Source organism: Onthophagus taurus, chromosome 1, assembly GCF_036711975.1.
Source record: "Onthophagus taurus isolate NC chromosome 1, IU_Otau_3.0, whole genome shotgun sequence".
NCBI classification, from domain to species: domain Eukaryota; kingdom Metazoa; phylum Arthropoda; class Insecta; order Coleoptera; family Scarabaeidae; genus Onthophagus; species Onthophagus taurus.
Window position 1 is genome coordinate 5,580,431 of NC_091966.1, and position 26,661 is coordinate 5,607,091.

General features: G+C 33.6%; 3 protein-coding genes and 1 long non-coding RNA gene across 5 annotated transcripts in view; 3 read left to right on the forward strand and 1 right to left on the reverse strand.

The window, feature by feature from the left end:
- LOC111419737 (serine/threonine-protein kinase Smg1) overlaps positions 1-16,462 on the reverse strand; it is a 37,003-nt gene extending 20,541 nt beyond the window's left edge. The window contains exon 1 of the mRNA XM_023052597.2: positions 9,357-16,462. Coding sequence (XP_022908365.2) covers positions 9,357-16,103 — 6,747 coding nt within the window. The 5' untranslated portion in view covers positions 16,104-16,462. The remainder of the gene's footprint in view (positions 1-9,356) is intronic.
- On the forward strand, positions 2,505-9,339 carry LOC111419738 (muscarinic Acetylcholine Receptor, C-type). Its single transcript, XM_023052598.2, has 3 exons — positions 2,505-2,689; positions 3,263-4,003; positions 8,832-9,339. The coding sequence occupies exons 2-3, from the start codon at positions 3,290-3,292 to the stop codon at positions 9,249-9,251; spliced, it is 1,134 nt and encodes a 377-aa protein (XP_022908366.1). The 5' UTR covers positions 2,505-2,689; positions 3,263-3,289; the 3' UTR covers positions 9,252-9,339.
- A 2,561-nt stretch (positions 16,463-19,023) lies between the features above and the next one.
- LOC111418994 (uncharacterized) lies at positions 19,024-20,132 on the forward strand. 2 transcript variants are annotated; one of them, XR_011640022.1, is made up of 3 exons: positions 19,024-19,099; positions 19,167-19,382; positions 19,532-20,132. It is a non-coding gene; the product is annotated as an uncharacterized lncRNA (long non-coding RNA). The 2 variants fall into 2 exon arrangements; XR_011640024.1 differs by having other exon boundaries at positions 19,535-20,132.
- Positions 20,133-24,771: 4,639 nt separating this feature from the next.
- On the forward strand, positions 24,772-26,388 carry LOC111419741 (ALG1, chitobiosyldiphosphodolichol beta-mannosyltransferase). Its single transcript, XM_023052603.2, has 4 exons — positions 24,772-24,860; positions 24,915-25,454; positions 25,504-25,751; positions 25,807-26,388. Exons 2-4 carry the CDS (start codon positions 24,916-24,918, stop codon positions 26,307-26,309), a joined length of 1,290 nt encoding a protein of 429 aa, XP_022908371.2. The 5' UTR covers positions 24,772-24,860; position 24,915; the 3' UTR covers positions 26,310-26,388.
- The last annotated feature ends 273 nt before the right edge of the window (positions 26,389-26,661 follow it).

A 26,661-nucleotide genomic window follows, 5' to 3' on the forward strand; every position in this document is an offset into this window, starting at 1 on the left:
GACGTGACTGATCAGATATCTGATTGATGACTTAGATGACTATGAGACTGAAAGAGTGTGAGAAATTTGATAACGTTTGTATGCAAAATGTTTTAAGTTTTCCAATTTTTGTTGTGTTCTTATTATTAATAAATAATTAATATGTATGGTAAAAAGTTTGTATAATGCATTTAAGAATTTTTCCTATTTTTATCATCAACGATTTCCTAATAAATCCCCAGCGGTTCAAAGGAGTTCTAGGGATTTGTTTGAGATATATCTAGTTTACTTCTGAAAGATTTCCAAATGTGCATCAACAATGATTGCCTGATAAATCCCAAGCATTTCAAAATAGTTCTAGTGATTTCTGGAATTTATTTGAGATTTTCTGATAACGTTTAATTAGTTATTTTTGATACAAGATAGCAAAATGACACTTTTGCATTCGAGAACGAAAGTTTTTTTTTCTGCGAGCTTTAGCGAGCAAAAAAATCGTTCGAAAAGATTTCATTTTCAATAATTTTCCAATTTTCTGAATCCATTGATGGATTTTCAAAAATAATAAAACTCTCCGGATCCACATAATACATTTTCGAAGGGAACTTTTGGCGGTCGCAACTTTTGACTTCTTTGACACAATATGACCCGTCAGAATAGGTTTTTACTCGATGCTGACGATTTAATACTGATGCAGACATATACTACCAAATCACATCAGCAGCAACTTCTAAGTTATAGCTCAAATAACGAAAGGAAGCAGCAGAAAATGCTACCACAAAAAGAACTACAAAAGAAGACAAATATAGGGATGGAAGGAGTAAGGGGTCTTACTACATAAAGGAATACTACACAAAGGTGAGGTATTCAACGGAAGAAGTGAACAGGAAAAGAAACCAGAGGATTAAGATGTGGGAATGCAAAAGAGAGGAACGGGGATAAGGAAAAGTAGATCCAACCCAAAATATGCCGAAATTGTAGCGGAGGGACTCCAGAAATACCTGATAACGGAGAGAGATGAGGAAGGAAAAAGGTTGGTAGCCAGGTTTAGATGTGGCAATGAAGGAAGATTGGCAGATAGATAGAGAAGGATATTATAGGAGAGTGGGATATTCAATAATTGGAATTGACAATAGAAGAGTGGAGAGAACTGAGAGATAGGGACAGGGACATACAGCGGCAGGAAAGAAGGTCACAGATATCGGAAGGGAGATATAATGTAAGGTATGGGGAGATAATATAGATGCCAAAGTATCTGTTGATAGAGGATGATGAAGGGAAGAGATTAGGCCAGATTCCGCAATGAGGAGAGAGAGAACATGTACTGGGTGGACGATGTGGAAAGGTGGTGTAGGCTGTGTGGAGAGAATTGGGAGACATTGTAACACATGCTGAGAGGGTGTAGTGAGCTAAGGAAGGAGGCGATGGACAAGAAGCAGATTGTGGGAGAGAGGGGTGAGGGCTAAAGATAGATGAGGGAGGTAATTGGGGCGAGGAGCCGAGGGTGTAGAGATGGGGAAGGAGGGTAGAGGGTTTGGGTGCATACATACAGTGCTAACGTAAAGTACCCCTCCACTTTTTAACTTCCAAACAGATTGAGATATCAATATGAATAAAAAAACGTGAGTTTCTATATATCTATTTCTATATATTCTTTATCAGCACTAACATTTTCTTATGGACCTTTAACTGACCGTCCACCATTTATTTGGCCCATTGTATCTGGACAGGTAGTCAACGAAGATACGTTGGTTTTTCCGGCGAAATTCCGCAAGTGATAGCAAAATTTTCCATAAGAAAATATTTGTGCTGATAAAATATAGAAACTGACACTTTGTTCATATTGATATCTTAATCTGTTAATCTGAAGTTAAAAAAAAAGGGGGGGGGGGGGTTACTTTACGCTAGCACTGTATATTGTATTAGATATGTATTTGTAGAAATATTGTAAATTATAAACAATAAAACGCTTATTAACATTAACTTTTCAGCTATTAATAATTAAGAAACAAGACAGATGTCTTAACACAAGAAGAAGGGGGTTCTCCCCATGTGTTAAGGAAAATTTTGGTTTTTCTTCTATGTACAGAAAATTATATTCTATTTGAATAATTTTTTGGCCACCATCACCATCTAAATTAAGAAGGTTTAATTGAATATAAACGCTAATTTCAAGAAACCCATGGCGAAAAATAAAAATAAGAAGAATTTTTGTTTTAATTAAACACAAAAACCTTTTTTTTTTAATCTCTTTGATTCACCTAAATAACACAACAATGATGCATTTAATACAATTTTCACCTTTGGACCTAAGCAAAAAGCATTTTTTGCACACTTCAAAAATTAAATCTAAATCTGCAAAAACCTTTGCGTAACAAACAAAAATAAATCATTACAATTTTTTTCCACAAATTTGCCATCACAAAAAAATTGATAACTTTCGTTATTTTAATCATCGTTGATCATCTTTCTAGCAGTTTACAATCCCTGTATCATTTCCGATTATACTTTCGAGGCGAAGCAATCTAATCGTCAGTTCCGTTCGAGCGTCGAGACGCTTAACATCGCTGTGCTAAAATACCTTCGTTTTCGTGAATTGTATTTAAAAAAAAAAAAATACAAAAAGTGCAGTTTCATTTTAATATCACGGTAACACTACGATAGGATAACTTTTATCTAACATGATGTAAAGTTAAACTCGAGTGATTCACCAGTGAGTACTTTCCTCTTTCAAACTTGGTGCACTTTGCCCAAAAATTTGTTAGGAAATAGATAACGTTATTATATTTGAATTCTATTATATAGCTTTTTCTTGGTTATTAATAACATATATTACCTAATTACATTTTTTAATTAAATTAAATTAAATCAAATTAATAAATTATTAGTTTAAAGTTATCGGCGATTTCTAATTCAATTGAATCATTTAAATTAAATTTAATAAAGGTGTGTGATTTGTTGATTTTAATTATCATTAACAAAAATTAAATCATCATAAAGTTATACAAAATCCTATAACAATCAATTTTTTTTTAAACCACTCCAACCTCAAGGTCAATCAACAAAGTTGTACTATTAACGCACATTTTGTTGTCATATTTGGAAAGTAAACGGTAGCTCTTTTTGAAGCATCCATTCTTAATGGACACTCCATATGTGAGGGTTCTCAATATAGCCCGATCGTTTACATAACGATTTGTAAATATCGAATTATTATTTTTATGTCCATAAATCCCATTAGCACCCACAAAGGTATATGTAATTTAATTTTAATTTTTTTTTTTAGTTATGGTCTCAGAAAAAAATTTTCTAAATGAATTCCATCGAAAGCTTGATGATAGAAAAATTCGCAATGGTAACAGAAACCCATCAATCGATTACCTACGTAGAAATGATCATTTGGTTCATTGTAATGCTACTGTTATTGGTATTAACAGTATGTGGGAATTTTTTAACAATATGCGCAATCATTTTTACAAGAAAACTTGGAGCCTTAGTTTCGAATCGATTTGTATTAAGCTTAGCTTTAAGTGATTTATTAGTCGGTTTGGCAATTCCATATCATTTTATATTCAGCGTTGGTATAACTTTGGGATCGAATAGAGAAACGTGCGTCATCAGATTCGTGTTGGTTATCTTTGCTTGCGCCAGTTCAATCTTTAATTTAATGGTAATAGCAGCAGATAGATACGCCGCCGTGGTTTATCCTTTAGAATATGGAAAATACATGAGAAAGAAATTAGCTTATGGAATAATCGTGTTTGGGTGGCTAATCACTTTTGCTTTATCAACGGTCGTTGTAATATGGAATAATTGGGATATAAACCAAGACAATTGCTCTTTCACCGAAATCATTCCTCAAAATTATATTATATTTATTTTAACACCGATGTTCGCATCAGTTTGGGTGGTCATCATCGTATTATATTTGAAAATTTGGAGAATTGCGGCGTCACATGCTAAAAAAATAAGAACATGCGTCCTCCAAACCTCTAAATACACAGGAACCGATTGGAAATCAATTCAGGTAAATTTAAGAATAAGCGACGGCGATATATTTTCGAATGTTAGTTTATTTGGAAAATGTAAATCTAGTTAGAGATTTGATTATTTTCTCTTTTCCAAAATTTCACCATCTATATTTCTTAACTTCAATCTTGTTTCTTAATAGACTTATTTTCTTTCCACATGTTCAAACACATTCAAATAGTTGTGGTGTTACGTTAAAAACAATAATTATTGATTAAAAATCAATCATGTACCCAACAACATCGATTCCCTTCAAAAAACGACAGAAACAAATTTAATGACTATTAATGAACGTGTAGTTGTTGATGTAGAGGGGTAGAACCCGCAATTTCGATTAGATAACAATTTTTATTTACAAAATTTTATCTCGTTCGAGACCCTACGGCTCAGTTTAAATCTGACACTTATTAGTTTTCATTTGAATCAGTTTTTGCATTCAGTTAAACATAAATTAATGAGATGTAAACCGTTAAGATTACTTTAAAGTCTAAAATTTAACACTTATTGTAAGCAATTTATATGTGACTCATTTGAAGTTATTTAATTTAACTTTTATATTAGGTACTAAATAAGTCTTGGTCCAAGGTTAGGTCAATTGTAGTAAACGATGTATTATATTGTTGTAAATTTAAATCTTTACTCTTTGTCAGAATCTTATTTGCGTAATAATGTCACCGAAAATTGTATGCAGTTGAACATTTGAATTTTAGGAACTTCTACATTTTTAATGATTTGAAGTTTAGCTTATTTTTCTGAGTCACAAAGAAGATGTAATATTGTATTATGTTGCGTTTTTACGAAAGACATTTTACCGGTTTCGAGATTTAAATACTCATCATCAGCCATCACATTCTCATAAACAATTATTTCTGTCAGCCGACCTACAATCGGATCATAATACAGTTAATGTGAAAGAACGTTCATTTCCACAAAACGAAGCAGACTTGCTTGAAATGAACACAACCAATATAGCATATCTGCTCCTACATGTTGTTTGAGTCTGCAAATTCGTAGCCAATCTTAAAATTATTGCTCTCGATTGGATTGATCACAACAATTCAGGAAACGAGAGAGCCGAAGAAATAATTCTATCAGTTCACAGAAAGAGAATAAGTTAAATCACAAAAAAAAATATTAAAATTATCACGGGTGATATATATACCATAATAGTCAAAAAAAGAACAGTTCCGTAAATCAATAGGAGGGCACTTCTGCATGATAGTACCAATAAAAACCGAGAATACCTAATTAATTTTGCCCCTAGCAAAAAAAATCCACAAAGCCACGTAGATATCACCAGATGGAGGCACGGCGAAACGAATAGACCATGTCCTTATCGATAAAAGAGCAACTAGTAGTATATTGAACGTTAAATTAAGAGACACGCAAAACCTAATACATAACGGGCAACCACATCAACTAGTAGAGGATCACTGGAAAGCAGTTAAAAGAAGAACAGGCTGAAGAGAGTAACCTGATTTGATGAAGAAGGCAGAAAGGCGATGAAGAAAGAAAAGAAGAACAGAAGAAAAAAAAACATTTTTGAGAAGGCCAGAAAAAAGGCCGATGAAATGTGCAGAAGTAAGAAAAGAAAATATGAGAACGACCTCATAGTAGAAACAGAAGAGGACTTCAGAAATAATGATCCAAGAAATGCATACAGATACCTGAAAAGCATAAGAGATGGATACAAATCCAGAACATGTAAACTTTTAATTTAGATCCAATATATCAGTATTTCACATAAGAAAAGAAATTTCCCCTGAGATTACCGTATTTGTTGAAATCAATCGAGCAACGTTTCATTAATTTATATGGAAATAAAATTATTAAATTTCAACACGTTTTTGAAGCTCTGATAATTATGCAATGTTGTTTAGCATTACGAAGCAATAATTCTAGGTCAAAATTAATTAGAGATATCGACATGTTTAAGTTACACTCATAAAACTGAATTATGAACATCATCAGCATACATGAGGATTTTACTGTAATTTTAGTTCTAATATAAATAGTATAAATTAGATAAACTACTGATAGTTCACTCTCCTTATTGTGTTCGTAAACTTGACAAATTAAGAATTACGTAGGAAGGTATTTAAAAATATACATAAATACCAACGTGACAAGTTTTTTTCACCAATTTGCGATTCTAAAAGAAATAAATTTCTGGCGAAGACAAAAGCCTCTTACAACGTAATCAAGGTCAAACCTACCTTCAAATTCTCAAACTGCTCATTTTAAGAAAACAATTTATTTCCCACGAATCATTAAGATATACACGATTTTATTAACAGATAAAGTTCATTTCATTCATATTCAATGTGAAGCTAAATTTTTGCGATAGTCACAAATGCGGTATTTTAATGATGTCGTCGTGAACCTCGTGTGGATTGGCGTCATCCTATATGCGGCAATGTTGCTTGTTAATATATTTGTTATACATATATTCAGTCAAAACTCCGAAGCTCACTCAGCGAACAAACTATAGACAACGCCGTTTATTATTAACTTGAGTTCCTGGGTCAGTTGGAGACACAAAATTCGCCAACTTGAAATCTACGAAAATCCCAGTTCTTGCGCACGGCGAGGTATCGACTGCCCATGGTTCTTCTGCACTTTTACGGACATGTCATACTTTCTCTTGTGGAGTCCGGGTAGGACCCTTTATTCATAGAGAAAACTTTCGTACTTTGCTCCTAAGAGAGAAGTTACCATCCCTGCCGCGTGGAGGAGGAGCTGCCACTGTCCAGGAAATCACTTACACAGGAACGCAGACCCGTAATACACACCCCTACACTACGGTAAGATTTAGTTTGGTCAATAGACCGAACCTCCGATTTTCACGGACACTGATGAGGTTCTTGGCGATAACCAATACTCATTATGACAAAAAAGGTTCATCATTAGGACCTGCTGCTTTGGACATGTAACTTATCATTGGTGATTTGGCATTATTGACTGAATAATAAACAATAGATATTACAGACGCCGCCAAAACAACATCGATCAACACCTATTGGAAAATCCTTTACAAACCATCAAATCCAAAGTTATGCCAAAATTATTATGGCCCCTCTGAGCGGTCGAACACCACACATCAAAGGGCACCATTATGCGCAGCTAATTGCGCAGTGGCATGTCCGCACAGTAGATCATCATTGCTTAACCATTTCGGTCGTCAACAGCACCTGTTGCTTACAGTGGTCCATTAGGTGGGCTATCTAGACTATACCACTGTGTGGAAGCAAACATGCTAGCCATCATCAATGGTGGCCATCATAGCGACCAATCTAGTGGTCCATCATGAGCCATAGTGAAAAGGGGCCATTAAGTATCTTACCAGCGTCAGGTTAAGACATTAATGCGGCTGAGACATATTTCATCAAATCACTTCATATAAAGTTTATACGTAGGTGATTGATTTCATATTTTATCTCATATTCTGTTTCTAATCTTATATAAGAATAACTCCTAATCGTAATGCGTAGTGCTTCATGGATGGAGGAGTATGTGTTGTCGTGAAGAAGTCTGTTGACAGGACACTACGACAACACACTGAAGATGCCCGGTGAGATCTTGTCGAAACGTCTGCCCCTTTCCAAAGGGAAGCAACAGGAAGAACGGATCAAATCTCGGACCGACCACAGCAACACATAACTCCTAATTGCTTACAGTTTACTTTCATGGCTTGTAACTGTTCCGAATGAATGTCAGCTACTTCAATATTTCTTCAATATATTACTAATATTATCTCCAAATGCATCCCAAAAGCTTCAATAGATTTTTAATTGTTAAAAAAAACTGGTTGAAATTACATCCAATAATTAACCAACTGATTCCTATAAATGTTATTCGGCACTTTAGGGTCTTCGCTGACTTTGCAATTTGCCTCCATTTGCTGCGGTCCAACATTACCTCCCCTAGTCGTTCGATATTTAGAATTCTTAGCAGCCGCCTTCCCTCTAAGAATTCTTTCCATACCAACTTGGCGACACGTTTGTCTTGTCTCCTAACATGGCCAGCTTCAATCTTTCTGACTTTATACTATATCTGGCAGGTTATATAGCTCTTCCAGTTCTCTATTAGTCCTCATCTATACTGCTGTGTGATGTTGTCCTTAACTGGTTTGTATATCGAAATGATCCTATCTTTGTATGGCAGGATAAATTATTCGATTTCATTCCCCGTATTCTGTTTTCAATATTTTGTGTTATGTTGTTATCAGGAATGGAATATTTAAACTGATAAACCCTTTCAAAATTCTATTGGTCCATTATCACGTTCTGTCCTATTTTGTCTCATCGTTCTGTTCTTGTTGCAATCATATATTTTCTTTCATATTCCTTGTTCGTTGATTCACTGCTTACAAATTAATATTTATCCAACAATAACAATAATTTAGCCACATAATTTAATATTTTTCACTTTCAAAACACGCGCAATAACCGGGGTTAAATCAAAACTGAAAATAAAATAAGATTCTGACAAATTTCGAGACTTTGCCTCAACCCAATTTTTTAGAAAGAGTTTATATAAATGTTAAGACTTTATATGAATGATTATCGACTAATTTATTCATAGTCATTTACAATATACACGATACATTTGCACCAAATGAATAGAGACTTGGAGAATTCTAAAGTGAATCTAAATTTACCACAACCAGAAATAGGTCTCTAATGTGACCGCATATTTCATATATCAAATCGGAGAATAAACCACTTAGAACTTTATCCAAACGTGATTAAAATAGAAACAATATTTTATCGTTTAAAAATAACAAAAGTCAAAGAACTTAAACTGATTGATCACTTTTGTTACAGGTTGTACTTTTGGTGTTGGGTTGTTTCTCGGTGTGTTGGTTGCCGTATTTCATAATGATAACGTGCTACAAATTATTGGGCGACATTCCGTTTTTGGTCTACGAAATCACGTTTATTTTGGCGATGGCGAATTCGTGCATGAACCCGTTGATTTACGCGTGGAAAAATTCGAATTACCGAGAAGCTTTCTTGTCAATGCTCAAATGCAAATCACCGAATTCAATCGGTTCGCAATTCCACGAGTACGTCACCGATCATACGCCGACCGGAACTAATAGTCGCGAACCAAACAAACCGGATAAAACCGTTGCCGTTATTGAGAATGGATTAAAACCGCCAATTAAGTCATTGGAAGAGGAAATTACAATTATGGAGAAAAATACTAAAGATATCGACTGGGACGCTACTTTACCCAGATAAAAAAGAAATATTTTAACTTTTAAAACATTCCATATTTTGTGTTGTGTGTTTAATAAAGTTTAAAAAAAATATTTTTATGTAAATATAATTTAGTTTTTGACTCACCTCAACTCCTGTAACTCCCAAAGCATCGCGGATATTCGGTGTTAATCTAAATGGAACTTTTTCTGGTACTCGAAGTGCTTTTCCCTTTTCAAAGCACACATTATAATCGATATGGACAACATCCCCGCTGGTTAAATCAACCAAAACATTATCTAAATGGCGATCTCCCAATCCAATAATATACCCAATAATACTCATAACCGCCACAGAATAAGAATATTTTCGCACCATATGCCACCAAGCTGCAGCATTAACAGAATGACACCATAACTCTTTAGCTAATAAATCGCTGGGTGTTTCGTTCATTAGTTCAGTTAAAACTTTCTTTAACACAACCAAAGGCCATTCTTTTCGATTATCAACATTTTTTACACCATGTTCTTGTAATAACGGATTTAATTTGTTATAGAATAATTCGGATGGTCTTAAAACTGAGGTGCTACTACTTGATGATTTCGAAGATTTCGCCGATTCTCTTTGTTGCCATCTTTTGTACAAAGCAAAAACCGGTGTGGTTCCATCCACCCAACTTATCAAACCGGAACGAGGTCCTAATGGAATAACGGAGTAATATCTCGCGTTATATAATTTTTGTTCTAATCCGTCTTTATTTTGAGCCATCATGGTGTTGGTAATACTTAAAAATTGCATTATTCTTTCGTCTAAATGAAGATCTTCTAATCCTTTAAACAAATAGGTGTACGTGTGGCCATCGGAACCATGAAAAACTAATTTCTTCGGTTTCGTTTTCGTCGGTAAAATCGAAACGTGATTAGAAACATGTGATATATTTATTTTGTGTTTAGTAGAAACTAAACCGGGCATTGCTATCATCGTGTTTTTCATCCCGGCTAAAACCGGGCTAATTTCGGTCATTTTTAACGAATACGATGTTCGTTTATGCGCTTTTTGTTGGAATTTCGTTTGGAGGTCTTTAAGTAACGCCCAAGATTCTTGTGGTTTATCTGAATTACCAGGGTTTTTTAATTTCGCTAAAGTGTCGATTATTAATTGGGAATATTGTTCTTGAAATTGTTTTTCGTGCGGAGTTTCCGGCTCACGACTCGTTATATCATTTAATTGTTCTAAAATAAAAATAATCGGCTTGATAATAATCCGGTGTTTTTCGGTTATTAAACTTGATTTTTCCTCGTAACTCAAATGAGGGTTTGCGTGGACCTTATCGATTTCAACTTCTAATTGTTGTTGTCTCTTATTAATTTCGCCGTGGTGTTGGGCTAAAGTACCCAACCACAATTCATCCCACAACAAAATAATTCTTCGCAACTCTTTCACTAAAACTTGCACCTCGTTAATCGTCTCCGGCGCTTGTTTACTTAAAGTGTCCACCATCGATTTAAAACACGATTGCAAAACGTTTTTAGAATCATCATTCTCGCTATCATAACTGTCTTCGATTTCGTCTTCGGTGTCGTCGTTATTTTCGTTATTTTGGGACAAACAATCTTTCGGGAGGGAAATTTCGGAGAAATCGAATTTAACCCCACCTTCTAAAGCACCAACAACCGCGGGAAACATGATGAGATGAGGGGCATCCTCGGCTATTCGACATAATAACTCGGAAACTCTTTGTCTGACGTAGTTTTCGGGGTGATTTAATCTCGAAAAAAGTTGCGGGATGATAATTTTCCACGGCTGGGTTGGGGTACTTCTTAAACCCTCCTCTAAAACATCTTGAAGCTCCAAGGCGTGTTTTACAATTAATCGTAATAATCTTAAAGTTACCGTAACGATGTTTGATTCGGTGCTTTGGGTGAAATACTCATTATTTGTTGTTAAATGGAGATATTTGAAATAAGCTTCCGCGCTTAATTCGTAATATTCGAAAACTCTTTTATGGATGGTTCTCCATATTTGGACTAAACTTTGGATTTCGTTTTCTGATGCGTTTGATAGCACGGGAACGTTTTGTAATTGGCTTTTAATCATTTCGGAGGTGTTTATTTCGTTTGAATCGATGTCTTCTTCGTCTATGAAGACTCTCACTTGAGATAGGATCAAATAAATTCTTCTTAAATCGTCGGGTTTTGAATCTGGGGGTAAAACTTGTTGGATTTTCGTTTGGTCTTCTTCGGTTAATATGTTGGATAATTCCGTGCTGGTCGAATCGACGACTTTTCGCCCCCAACGATAACACCAAGTGCCGTAAGCGTTCCAACTTTTCGCTAACGTTTGATTACATTGTTGGACGCTGAATTGTAACAATTTCCCGATGGCCATTTCGGTTAGCGGGATTATGTTCATGTATTCCGCAGTTCCAATTTCGGGCAAAACTGTTAAAAATTTTCCTAAGGGGCTATCAAGCTCTGTAATCGAAACTTGCTCGTTCACTTGCAACCAATTCGCTAATTTCATTAAAATTTTACTACTTATGTATTTTAATTCGCTCCCGCCGAATCTATCCGCACACTTTGATATCGACGTAGAAGATATTGCACATAAATTGAAAGTTAGGGGTCGATGCTCGGAGTTTACGTACAATAATTTGATCATTTCTTGGACTGCTTTCGCTGTATCAAGCGACCACATCGTAAAATCTGGGATTTTTTTAATAAGCGAGTTTGTGATATCGATTAAAATTGAGCCCGAATTTTCAATTGGAGATACCATATCTTTTTCTTGAAGGAAATGGTACAAATGCCGCACGGCTAAGTTGTAATTCTTTTCTTTGCGGGCTCTTTTAATCACGTTTAATCTTAAATTGCTGCAGAACAAGCTAAATCCTTGATTTTGTATTTTCGCGAAATACTCCGACCACCATAAAATCTTCGATAAAACGCACGAATCAACGTTGTCGATTTCATGCTCGAAATTCTCAGAAACCAACAAAACGTTACTAACCGGGGAGTTATTAACGATATTTTTTAACCCGTGAGTTATGTAGTTTAATAAACAATAATTTTGTAAATACTCCGATGGTAAAGCTAATAATTCGGCTTGCATAACCCAATGAATCTTATTTAAATTCAAATCTAAGATGTTTAATGTTGTTTCTTTATCGCCCCTTAAAATGTTAAACGCTGTATTATAAACGGCCATTTCCGATTGGCACAAAACATCTTGGCAACTCCAAGTTTTCCACGTTGGGGATTCCTCCCATGAAGATAATTCGGTTAAAACATTTCCCGTTTCCATTTCGAAGAGCGAAATAAAACAATCGCGCGACCAAGTGCTGTAAGAATGTTTCGGACATTGATAATCTTCCCCCAAATAATTCTCAGCTTCATCTTGCCACATCACAATATCATACCAATTATTAATTTGTTTCAAACAAAAAATGATTTGGTCGTAAATAAATTGTTTAATAAAATTCGGCAACTCTTTATTGATCGATTTTTTATACCCATCAACGGCTAATTCGTACCTTTGGGACGCTTGATCGACGCAAGCTTTTATCCAATTAATTTCTTTCCCATTTTTTTTACAAAACACATAAAGTCCTTGTAAGCAATCACTTTCGTGCATATTTAACAAAGATAACGCTGTTAACATAACGGTTTGTTCAAATTCCGGCGTTTCAATTTGATTACCATCAACTAAATCCTTAATCAGTATTTGACAATGCCGATAAACAAACGCAGATTGCCCCGCGTGTAATCCAAGCTGTATAATCGTCGGACGAATCCTCGATAACCACTCTTTACACGTTGATGAATTCGTGTTAAAAAACGTCCGAACGGGTTTCGTCGGCTGAGGAATCGCAATCGCCGATCCTTCGTAAGCGTTATAAATACTGATTTCTAAATGATCCATGAATTGTAATAATAATCTAACTTGATAAATTTTTGATTCATCAACGGCTCCGGGGATAACTTCGTAATCCGCGTTTTCTTTCACCTTAACCAAATCTTTTAGCGTATTTTTTAAGCTTATCTCAAAACTGGTGAACGTTTCGTTCGGTTTTCCCAACGGCGTTCTTAATTTCGTGTTAACGCAAAATTGAGCCGCTTCCCAGGTGGCCCAACTTTGCAAAACCGATTTCGATTTTAACGCCAAATCATAAAATTGCGTTGTGTACGGTGAAATTTGATTTTCCGCGTCAATGTACCAACAAATAATAAAGATATCTTCCAACCATTTTTCCGAGGACATTTCGTTCTTTAAGAGGTAATTCATGAACGATTTTAATTGAAACGGAAGCATTTCGCCGTACATCGAGCCGTAAACGTGTAAATGTTGGGCTAAAACGCAAGTGTAAACGTTGTAACGACTTATTGAGTTCCCATAAATTTGTTTCGCTTTATCTATGGTGTATAATTTCCCGAATTCTTTTACGGCGATATCCCATGGGATGTTTACGGATAACTTGGTGTAATTTTGACGCACTTCTGGGTTGTTTGAGGTCATGTGTAAAACGCAAAGCTCGTTTATGTTGGTTAAAAATGCGTTGGGGAAAGCTAATCGTTTGTTGCTTAATAATTTGTCTAAGTTTTTGCAAACGGTTAATATTACGTTATCGATTTTTGAGTAGCCGCTTTTAAGAGTGATTTCGACTAGTTGTCTAAATTCGTTGGTGTCGTAAAAGACTTCTAAGTAAGGTTCGGCGTAAATTAAAACATCCTCGAACCAATTTAGGAGTAAAAGAATGGTTTCGGTGCAAGGTTTTGTTAATAATGTTTTGTATAAAACGTTTAAAACGATGGGGAAATGCCCCGAATTCGGTGATTTTCCAACGTCGTCTATTGTAAAAGTTTCGGGTAATCCCAAATGGCCGATTATGTTGAATTTATCGGTAACTAAGCTTGAATTTGAGATAAAGTAGTTGTAGCATCTGCAGTGTGAGAATAATAGGTATAATAGGCTGTATTGGAGAATTGGGTTCGATTTTGACAAATTTTCATTGTATGGTTCAAGGAGGACTCCTAATAATTCTAAAATGCTTGGTCTAAGAGCCCACATCCCAATTATTGATCCGCTTACGTTCGCTAATTGGGATAAACACTTGAATAGAAATAAAATCATATTTTCAGCTTCCCCAATCGAACAAGATACCTCCATAAAGGGGTTATTACTACATAAAGGTGATATTGGTACGAAATATTTATAAACAAGTTCTAAATCGCCCAAAATGTATCGATAAGCCTCTTGTAATAGCGGAATATTTTTCATATTAAGTAATGATTGATAAACGGAAACGATGGCTTCTAAAATATTTTCGCAAGATGATCTTCTTAATTTAACAATTTCCGATTCGGGTCCTAATAATTTCGGGATAAGTTCAACTGGTAAACTAGCAGAGAGTTCTTTAATAACTTTCGAAATCATCAACATAACCGAGATAATCGTCGCGTCGGAAAATTCATTAATCATCGACAATTCCAAATCGACGAGTGTTAAGATAGAGTTACACAAATGAATCGGTTTCGTGTAATTCACCGATAATAACAACCCGATACTTTCATTTCCCGCGATTGTTAAATTATCGAGTGAAAAAGTCGCCGGGGTTAGCGCTTTAATTAAAGTTGCGACGATTTTTTCTAAACAATCGGTGACGAATTTTGTTGTGATGTTCTCGTTTTTTGGATTAAACACGTCTTGTCCGAGCGATTTCAAAACGGTGTTTAAGGCGAGCACAAAGACCGTTAAGTGATCTATGGCGGAGATGGTATCCGAATCTTTTTCAATTTTTAATTGGTTACTATAAGTTTCGATATCTTCCATGAAATGTAAAAGTAACGTGACCGAAAAATCGATGTTTAATTGGAAATATTTCGAAAATTTTTGCATCGATTTCGAGATAAACTCTATGTTTGATAATAATTGGGTATGGTCCACGTGCCAACCGATCACTATATCTGTGGTGTCCCTAAATAACGGATAAAAATCATCGGGGTACAACTCGACTAAGTTTACCAAGACTTCAAGGCCCGTTTTAAAAACGTCGATGTTATCGGTATTTTCAATGGTTGAAACGATTTTTTTCATTAACGACGCTGAATGTTTTTGCAAAACGGGTTTTTTCTTTTCGAGTGATAACGTTTCTAAAAATGCTTTCATGAATAAGTAAGTTAAATTGTCTGAATTGGTGGGAATTTTAGAAAATAACCAAGTTTGGAATCTTTCAAAATCGATTTCTTGCCCCATAATGTAACCCATTCGACCTAAAGCCCTTGCAGCTTGACATTTCGCTGTTGGACCGGGGGCGACTCTCAATATATCCAACATAGATTCACATAATATATGGAAAGCCTTTTTAACATAAATAGAATTATCAGGGATTAATAAAACTTCTAAAAGCTTCTTTGAAATAACAAGGGAATTATCTGGATCCTCTTCGATATTTAACCTTCTCAATAATTTTGATATTCTTGTATCCTCAGGCAAATTAAATTTAATTTCTTTCTTGTCATTTTCATAATATTTTGAAGGATGATACGTACCACTGTTTCTATTCAACGCATCTTGATATTTCCTTCCAATAATATAAACACCTTCATTATAATCGCGTTCACCTCTCCTCGATGGTGTCGAACCACCTCTTCCTCCCCTAATAAAATTCCTTCTTTCCGTGCTACGGTTATTATTTTGTCTGGTTTTGATGCCTCTGTACCGACCATCTCGACCATTATTATAGACCTGATATCTACGATTAGCGTCCCCGGATGGGGCCGCGTCACCATCCACGCTTTCGTCTTCTACAACATCGTCCACCTGATGATTGTTATCCTGAAAACTGGAACTCTTCGAAGTTTTCAACTTGTAAGACTGCGAACTATTCGATATCATCGTTCGGTTTACATATCGGCAATGTAACCCTGAACATGTGTGTTTTCGTGTGCGTCCGTTTCACACGTTCCCCTTTTACGGAAATGGCGTAATTTTTAACACGACAACTGGCGCACACGATTCACAAAAACAATACGTATCTGACATTTATAATCTCTCGCACAACCAACCTAGTCAATTCCGAATGTTACGACTTTTTTTTAATACACTTTTTCAGTTTTCAGGGCCTGCAACTCAACACATGTCACTAAAAACTGTTAACGTAATCGATATGACACGTATATGGACTCGTGACGTTCTATCTTCTTCTGGAATTCGTTATTTTTCAAGTTGTTGTCTCACTCGAATCAACGAAATCGTGAAACGTACACAAATGTAAATGTCATTTATCAACTGAAGTTAGCTTCGATTGTAATTTTGATTTAAAATTTTTTTTAAATTTTAATTTTTTTATTTAATAATTCGAAATTTAATTTGAAATATTAATCGGATTGAAAAAGAAGATTTTTCTATTTTATTAACAGTAATATGACAAAACAAAAACATTTCGCGAATGTACATAACCTTAAACGTCATTGTGAAATTGAAGACAATTTGGGTTGCCTATATTAATTTAATAACTCATAAAATTTGCAAAATCTTTTATAAAATTTCATAAATTACTGTTTATTCGTCAATAACGCAAATATACATATATAATTGCACCCACCATAACAAAAAGATTAGAAAATGTAAAAAATACTACAATCATTCAAATTATTCTAATCAGTTAATTGTACAGAATGGTTCAAATTCGATGTCCGAATAGGCTAACTCGGAAACTATAAGAGTTAGAAAAAAAATAGCTTACATGTCATGACCTCGTTTTTCGAGAAACTGCTAATGCCGAAAACCTCATAGCGCTATCGTCTTTTGTTTTTCGGCTAGAGGCTAAAATTGAAAATATCATAAAACCAGCAAGCGCAATTATCTTGGTTATTATTATAGCTGGAGTATTATAACTAAGCCATTATATGGACACTTTTTTACAGAGAATTTGATGACGTAGTCAAAAAAATTTTTTCGGTTTTAGATTTTGAGATGTTATCACAATGTTCGTTTTTTTAAATGGAAACAACCACAGATTATTCGCTTATTAAATTCGTTACTTTTTTCTGATTACAAAAATATAGGGTTTGACAGGTCTATTTCTTATTGTTTTAGAAAAAAGCTAAAAATAAACTTTTCTTTTAGCGTCTTCCAAGAAATTAAATTTACAGTTTCCTGTAAATTACGGTACTATAATTAAAAATTAAAAAAACTTATTTCTGATATTTGAAACAAATATATTTGTTGGAACTATTTAACTTATATATATATAATTATACAAAAGTTGGAATAGATTGCATTATTACACATTTTTTATTACTATTTAATATTATTTTTAAAAGACTTAATAAATTATTGATAGATGGCGCCATATGTTTTTTTGAATTCAAATAAACATAGCAACATTTGTTTGTATTCAAAAATTTTCTGAAGTGTCACTTTAAAACTCCTGTTTTTAAGATCAATTACGAAATTTTTGAAAAGTTTAACATGTTAGAATGTTACATATTAAAAAAATTATTTGTTTTTAAATAGCAGAAGTTATCTTCTTATTTAATTGTTAACTTTTTAGATTTTACCATTGACTATTTTATACCAGACTGCTAACCGCTACGTAAAAATTGGTAACGCGTAAAGTGTTATTTTTGGATTTGTCCGCTATGGGGCGCTGGTGGATTTTATAATAATAATGGATATGATTAAGAGATGGCAGCACTATTTTTGATTTATATGCCCCCTCTTATATTTTCTTGTACTAATAATAAAAATTGTTTAGTATTTCTTTTTTAATTAATAAATAAAATTTTATTGTATGAAAACATTATACGTTTTCCGTAAAAACCGGTTGTTTCTACCAGTTTATTTTCATTAAAAAATAATATTAATTTTTAGAAAATTTTTTTCAATACTTTGAACAATTTTAAGAGTTGTTCTATCTGGTTTTAAGTTAAGTACTTGGGGAAATCCCGAGACAACTGACAGGTTGTTTCCACCAGTTTCTACGGAAAAAGTTGGTAAAGGCGGGCTTAACGTCGCAGGCGGAGTTTATTTTAGTTTATTTGCTTTAAATATCTATAATTATTATTTAAAACTAGTTATTAAACCTAAAATTATTGGTCTTTAATTGTAAACAAGCTTTATCTTTTATTAATATTTTGAAATAATATAGTAATTAGACAAGGGGTTAAAAGGCACGGAAACAAAATATATTAAAAGGTCGAGCTTGAGCCGAGAGTAGAGGATTTCCATTAAAGTCCATCCTAAATGAAATATTGAAACATTTATTATAGTACTTGAGGTAGAGGTACTTCAGATAGAGATACTTGAGGTAGTGATAGAGGTACTTGAAATAGAGATAGAGGTACTTGAGGTAGGGGTACTTGGCTAGAGATACTTCAATGAAGTGGCGAACCAGTTCGCGTATCGTGTAGATCTAGCTTTATACAAGCATATGTTGTTTCTTCTAAGAAGAAAACCTTTCGGAAGAAGAACACATCCCTGGAACAGCTAGAGGTCGAGCTAGAGAGATAAAGATAAATAAATAAATAAACAAACAAAGATAAAATTATTCTTAATTTTTAAAATGTTATTTTCTTTGAAAAAAGTTAATGTCTTTTTTATGTATGACTCTTTATCCAACTCAACGAGGCCTGCATTTTTGTCTTCCATGGTAACAATACGATTTTCTATTTTAATTTTATGTTTCAGATTTTTAATGATGCGAAGAATTAATTTAGTATGGAAAGATTTTATGTTGACGTTCTTATTCCCACTCGTTTTCCCTCACTCTTTAACCTTTATCATCTGGCGAACGTTCCTTATGACCCTTATGACCTTCAGTCCAATTTCATCCCTCATCATGTTGACTCAAGTTATTTAATTTTAAAGGAAATTTTAACGTGTTAATTGTAAGTTTAAAAATTTTCTTTCTTTTTTGATTTCTTATATTTAGTTATTATGGTTCTTTCTCTACAGGTTTGGTAATTTGTGTTGTCGTTAATTTTTAACATTTATTTTTAAACACTTTGAAAAACGAGATTTACGATGAATAGAAAAACGCCATTTTAATTTTTTGGATTTTTCAATTTACTCTTCAAGTTTTTTTACATTTGAATTTTTCGTAAACGGAATCTTTTTGAAGAAATACTCTGAAACAATACTCTCTTCACTCTCGATGCTCCTACACCGACGGTAATTATATATATTTTTTATCTGTGTTTTTGTTATATCTGAATGTTCCTTAGTCCTGCCTGAAGAAGAACGATAATCGTTCGAAATCTTCGAAGATAGCACCGAAATAAAATATTTTCATCGTTTATACGACGTTTAATTTTTTTTAGCAGCAAAAAACCATACAACTTACCTGGAAAAAAACCACCAAATCGATAATAGAGGCATCTCCAATAGGCCCCGAGATCAAGAAAACCTTAATCCCTCGGAAAAAATCAAGAAGGTGCCCCAAACTCTATGGTCTGCCCAAAATCCCCTCCCTCAGGAAGGCTGCTCCGGATCGGGGACGGTGTAGGATCGTTTTCCAAGTGGCTGACAAGTGCAGGGCGTCATCTCTCTTGTTGAAGGTACCGTTCTTCTCTATTTCGATGGACTCGCGGATGAGTCTGGTGCTCCAATGTGGAACGTTGGCTATTTCCATATCTGAAGCTGCTAGTTTTCCATATATCCATATACATAGAATAATCATGCAAAATAATTTGATATTACAATAGTATTATTTAAGTGTTTGCCTAACCTATCCTTTGATATGGACTCCCTCAGCTGATAGAATGAGAGTCATTCGGCTTGCGCATACTACATATCAATCCTATTATTCCACGTGGAAAATAACCATAATGCTCTGATCTCAATGAGAGTTAGTACTTTCATGGAGGCATTGTCGTTAGCGAGGCTTACAAACCCTCCAGCATGCCTATGAAGTGGGTATATTTGCATTATTTATTTGCACCACGTGGAATAATAGGATTGATATGCTGTATGCCCAAGCTGAATGACTCTCATTCTGTTAGCGGAAGGAGTCGATATCAAAGGATAGGTTCGGCAAACACTTAAATAATACTATTTTAATATTCAATTATTTTGCACAAATTTTCTATTTATATGTACATATGGTACACTGGCTCAAGATATAGAATTATTCAATATATTTTCCACGAGGAATTATAATAAACCACTATACCATTTAAAATATACCATTTAAATGACTCCACGTATCTACCGACTGGAAGTTTGGCCCCTAGTTAGAAAAAAAATAATTTTGATTAAATTCGCTATAACTAAAGAACGGTTTGACCGATTTCAATGTTCTATATCTCAAACGAAAGCTTGCGTCTGGCTGAATAATTATGTGTAAAGCATATTGAACACTTCCATATCTGAAGCTGCTAGTTTTCCATATGTATATGTAAATAGAATAATCATGCAAAATAATGTGATATTAAAATAGTATTATTTAAGTGTTTGCCTAACCTATCCTTTGATGTGGACTCCCCCGCTGATAGAATGAGAGTCATTCAGCTTGCGCACACTACATATCAATCCTATTATTCCACGTGAAAAATAACCATGATGCTCTGATCTCAATGAGAGTTAGTACTTTCATGGAGGCATTGTCGTTAGCGAGGCTTCCAAACCCTCCTGCATGCCTATGAAGTGGGCATCATGGTTATTTTCCACGTGGAATAATAGGATTGATATGCTGTATACCCAAGCCGAATGACTCTCATTCTGTCAGCGGAAGGAGTCGATATCAAAGGATAGGTTCGGCAAACACTTAAATAATACTATTTTAATATTCAATTATTTTGCACGAATTTTCTATTTATATGTACAGCTCTGTTCAGATTTAATGCGAATCGGCCGCTGTTAGCTCCGACATGCCGCTGGTACTGGAAGAAGACGGAGACATCTTTTGTTTCTATTCAATTCGATTTCTGAGACTAAAGGAAGAGAGTAAAACCCAGGTAAAACCGTCTCAGTTGGAAGTGGGCCGAAGAATGGAGCACCTTTTTTTAAATGTGTTAATTTTATTTTATTTTAAATCTTTTTTGATATTTTTAAGCACAACAAATACACGATTTTTTATATGTTCCTCTAATAAAGTATTTCTATAAATAAAACGTCAGATAAAAGTTATTCATGACCGGGTAGCTGTAAAAAACCCCTAATTACGGAGCAATTGGCTACAACACGGTTACGATTTGCCTGTAAATACCTTGAGTATAATTGGGAACCAGTCATCTTCACAGACGAAAAAATCTTCTGTTCGTCGGACGACCATAAGAAATTACTATGGCGAAGGAATGGAACCCGGTATGATGCTAATCATGTTCAACCCAATACAAGAAGTGGACGCATTTCCTTGGGTTATTGGGGATTCATGGACCGGGAGAACTGACCGAAATTAAAGGAAGATTTAATTCGATTGAATACATTCGAGTGGTGGAGGATGTTTTGATACCATCAGTAAGAACCTTGTATCCAGAAGGGATCATCACGATAGTTCAAGACAATTCGCCCGTGCATTCTTCAAGAATTGTTCATGATTGGTTTAACGATCATAATGAGGTTAGGCGAATACCCTGGCCAGCTTGGTCACCGGATCTAAACCCATTCGAAAATCTATGGGCTTTGGTGGAAAAACAGTTTAATAAAAATACCAACTTTCTGATAATCTGCGCCGCAACATTACAGTTGTGTGGGAATTGTTTCGCGGTAAGGATGTATGCGAAAGATTAGTAAATTCGATGTCCACCAGATTGCAATGTTGCGTAGAGAATAATGGATATTATACAAAATACTGATATTTGATGGTATAATGGACTGTATGAAATTCTCCCCAATCAGATTATTATAATATTTATTATATTTTATATGTATAATAATATCTTATATTTTTTGTTATATAGGAGTATTATATTTTATTATATTGATTGTTGATTGTTTGATTTTATTACATTAAAATGGTTTGCGATATATTTCAATATATGTATTGTTTATATATAACTTATTATCAATATATCATTTTCATTTCTTTTGAGGTTCGACTTATCCTTCCACTGTATTACCAAAGTAATACAGTAATTATTAGTAATTATTTTCATTTACTACAGGAATTGTGTAAACTAAATGGATTGCTTATACCTATTTATTTTCTTAATTTTTCTTTGTGATTCAGTCATCTTGGCCATATAAATCACACCACCCCGCTTGCCTGTTCGGAACATTTACAAGACTACAAAGCAGGTAAAACCGAATTGAATGTCTCGTGAACGTAGGTCGTTTCTAGTACAATTTTATGCCTCTACGAGCGGCTCTTTTCGCATTATATCTGAACAGAACTGTACATATGGTACACTGGCTCAAGATATAGAAGTATTCAATATATTTTCCACGAGGAATTATAATAAAAATTGCATATATACGTATAACTAAAATATTCGTGCAAAATAATTTGATATTAAAATAGTATTATTTAAGTGTTTGCCTAACCTACCATTTAAATGACTCCACGTATCTATCGACTGGAAGTCTGGCCCCTAGTTAGAAAAAAAATAATTTTGATTAAATTCGCTATAACTAAAGAACGGTTTGACCGATTTTAATGTTCTATATCTCAAACGAAAGCTTGCGTCTGGCTGAATAATTATGTGTAAAGTATATTGAACACTTCCATATCTGAATCTGCTAGTTTTCCATATGTATATGTAAATGGAATAATCATGCAAAATAATTTGATATTAAAATAGTATTATTTAAGTGTGTGCCTAACCTATCCTTTGGTATGGACTCCCTCTGCTGATAGAATGAGAGTCATTCGGCTTGCGCATACTATATATCAATCTTATTATTCCACGTGGAAAATAACCATAATGCTCTGATCTCAATGAGAGGTAGTACTTTCATGGAGGCATTGTCGTTAGCGAGGCTTACAAACCCTCCAGCATGCCTATGAAGTGGGTATATCTGCATCATGATTATTTTCCACGTAGAATAATAGGATTGATATGTAGTATGCGCAAGCCTAATGACTCTCATTCTGTCAGCGGAAGGAGTCGATATCAAAGGATAGGTTCGGCAAACACTTAAATAATACTATTTTAATATTAAATAATTTTGCACGAATGTTCTATTCATATGTACATATGGTACACTAGCTCAAGATATGGAAGTATTCAATATATTTTCCACAAGGAATAATATTTTTAATATTTTAATAATAATATTTTATTTCTCCATTTTACAAAAAAGCATAGAGTGCGTCAATTTAACAATAATTACATTGTGATATAATACAAATTGAATTCAAACATTAAATTGGAAAAACATGTCGTTTTCCTCACCATTACCGTTAATAAGAATTTTTTATTTTTATTTTAGTACCTAAATTAGTTTATGTAAGTAGTCGTTATTAGAGTATATGCGATAAGATAATTTATAATAATTAGTATTGTAGCGTCTATGTTCGAATATATGCCTTAAATATTGTATTTTTTCTTTAATTTATTTAAATAGATTATATTTATTTATTTCTTTCATAATTTGTTTCAGTAGTTGATCCCACGGTTAGGCACGGAGGCCCTAGCGTTTGCTTTACATAACTTTTATTTTATTTAATTTTTTTTTCTTTAATAGATGCGTGCGCCAATTCACGCCATCAAATCACTAAACAAGATACACTAAAAGACATTTCCACATTTAAAGATTGTTATTATTTCCTTCAGTAAAATATTTATTAGTCCTACTTCATTTTGGTGCGTTTTTAAGATTACTTCTAAGGAGAATTTTAAATAGTAACGATTGTATCTAAGTAACACCAATGAACTTTATGTATTAATTGTTAGCTATCGACCCTTAAACATTAAACCCTTGAGCAAAGTGAAAGCATTTTATTCCTCGGATAATGAGAGAGATGAAGCAAACTTTTTCAGATCGTCTCTTTTCTTATTATGACTCTATCTCACTTATCTACATTTATTCTCTTTTTGAGAATAAACAGTGTATATGGTTAGCAATCTGGAGTAGTATAATCAATGATTTTACCTACCGTCCCGTAACTTACAGGAAACTGTAAATTTAATTTCGTCGACGACACTAGATGGAAATTTTATACAAAAAGTTTATTTTTAGCTTTATTCTAAAACAATAAGAAATAGACCTTTCGACGCCTATATTTTTGTAATTAGAAAAAAATAAAGAATTTAATAAGCGGATAATCAGTGGTTGTTTCCTTTTAAAAAAATGAAAATTGTCATGATATCTCAATATCTAAAACCGAAAAATTTTTTTTGTCTACGTCATCAAATTCTCTTTAAAAAAGTGTCCATATAATGTCTTAGTTGTAACACTCCACCTAGAATAATAACGAAGATAATTGCACTTGCTGGTCTTTTTTCACCGAAATGCTTAAATGATTAAAATTAAATATATCAGTGTTGCAACCTAACAAAAAAATATGCACACTCACTTCTAAACCTTTTTATATACAAAAATAATTAAATTCGTTCACTATTTGTGTAAATCTATTTATTTCCCTAAATCTTAATTTTTTCATATTTACAAATTTTTATCTAAACAAAAAGTAAGGTTATGTTCTGTTAAGTTGGGTTTGACAGATGAGTAATTAATCAAATATTTAAGTTTAAAACGATTTAATACGTAAGTTTTATCAAAAAAATCTTGTAATATATCAACTTTTAATTATATTTTTAGCATGGCACTTAAAAAGAAAGTTTGTGTGGTTGTTTTGGGCGATATAGGCCGTAGTCCACGAATGCAATATCATTCAGAATCGTTTGCTGAACAAGGGGATATTGTGGATATAGTTTGTTATAGAGAAACACTCCCGAAATCTACTTTAATAGCCCAACCTCTCGTTAGTTTTCATTATTTAGCCCCCTATCCAACATTGATGTTGCCAAAGTTTTTGAATTATGTTTTTAAAACTTTATGGCAAGCGATTAATTTATTATTTGTGCTTATAATTACAAGAAAACCGGATATAGTTTTGGTACAAAATCCTCCAGCCGTTCCTGCCCTTCTTGTTTGTTGGGTATTTAGTTTAATTTGTGGGGCTAAATATGTTATCGATTGGCATAATTACGCTTATAGTATAATGGCTTTAAACGTTGGAAAAAATAACGTTTTGGTGAAAGTTACTAAGAAAATTGAAGAGTTTATTGGTAGAAGGGCAACTAATTTATGTGTTACTAAAGAAATGAAGAAGGATTTAATGGAAAATTGGGGAATAAGGTTCATAATTTTATTTAATTAATAAAAAATTAATTTTTTATTATTTTAGAGCTACTACTTTGTACGATCGACCCTCCGATGTATTTCATTCAATAACTCTTGAAGAAAAACACAGTTTATTAAAGAAATTATCATCTAAATATGAATGTCTTGGATCTCCCAGTGAGGATGAAACAGTTATCTCGAATCTTGAAGACAACAAAGTAATTTTAAAAGAAAATAGACCTGGAATTATTATTTCAAGTACTAGCTGGACTGAAGACGAAGATTTTTCTATTTTACTCAAAGCGTTAATAAGTATTTAACATCAAATTACTCAAAAATTAACTTTAATTAATTAAAAATGTTATAGATTACGAAAACCACATTAAAGAAGATAACATAAAGCAATTACCAAATTTAATATGTATTATAACAGGAAAAGGTCCACTAAAATCTTATTATCTAAACAAAATAAATCAACTTGAATTGAAACACATAAAAATAATAACCCCATGGTTAGAAGCTGAAGATTATCCAAAAATAATAGCTTCAGCTGATTTAGGAGTTTCTCTTCATACGAGTTCAAGTGGGCTCGATTTACCAATGAAAGTTGTTGATATGTTTGGTTGTGGAATTCCAGTTTGTGCATATGATTTTAAATCTTTATACGAATTAGTTAAACATGAAGAAAACGGCTTTGTATTTAAAGATGCTGAAGAATTAAGCGATCAAATTCAAAGTTGGTTTCAGGAATTTCCAAATAATAAAATTCAAAATTATCAAAAAGAAGCTTTTCTAAATGAAATTAATAATTTTAGAGAATTAGGTTGGAGGGAAAATTGGAATATGATTGCTTCGAGCGTATTTGAATAACTTTAAATGTCAATGTGAGGTTGAAGACAATTTGGGTTGCCTATATTAATTTAATAAAGATTAGAACATTTACAAACTACTACCCTTGTTTATAGATATACATAGTTATTCAACCGATGTTGGTTTGTGCACATGATACCCAGATGGCAGGGTAATTAATGTGTCGCCATTCATAAAAATTTAAACTCGATAGTGTCCTAACGTATTACTACGAAAAACGTAAAATAAGTTGCATATATTGTAGTATTTCTTGCATAAAAAGATATCGATAATGTGTCTTTCGAGAATAATACCGAATTGTTGGAGACTATTCGTCGGTAAGTAACGATTTGTAGACGCCAAATTTTTTTAT

Bases quoted from the DNA above. Each gene is read 5' to 3' on its own strand.
- LOC111419741 (XM_023052603.2), top strand. From the start codon at position 24,916: ATGGCACTTAAAAAGAAAGTTTGTGTGGTTGTTTTGGGCGATATAGGC. The intron at 25,455-25,503 runs GTTCATAATTTT...TTATTATTTTAG, and splicing joins ATGGAAAATTGGGGAATAAG to AGCTACTACTTTGTACGATC. The intron at 25,752-25,806 runs GTATTTAACATC...AAAATGTTATAG, and splicing joins TTTACTCAAAGCGTTAATAA to ATTACGAAAACCACATTAAA.
- LOC111419738 (XM_023052598.2), top strand. From the start codon at position 3,290: ATGAATTCCATCGAAAGCTTGATGATAGAAAAATTCGCAATGGTAACA. The intron at 4,004-8,831 runs GTAAATTTAAGA...CTTTTGTTACAG, and splicing joins CCGATTGGAAATCAATTCAG to GTTGTACTTTTGGTGTTGGG.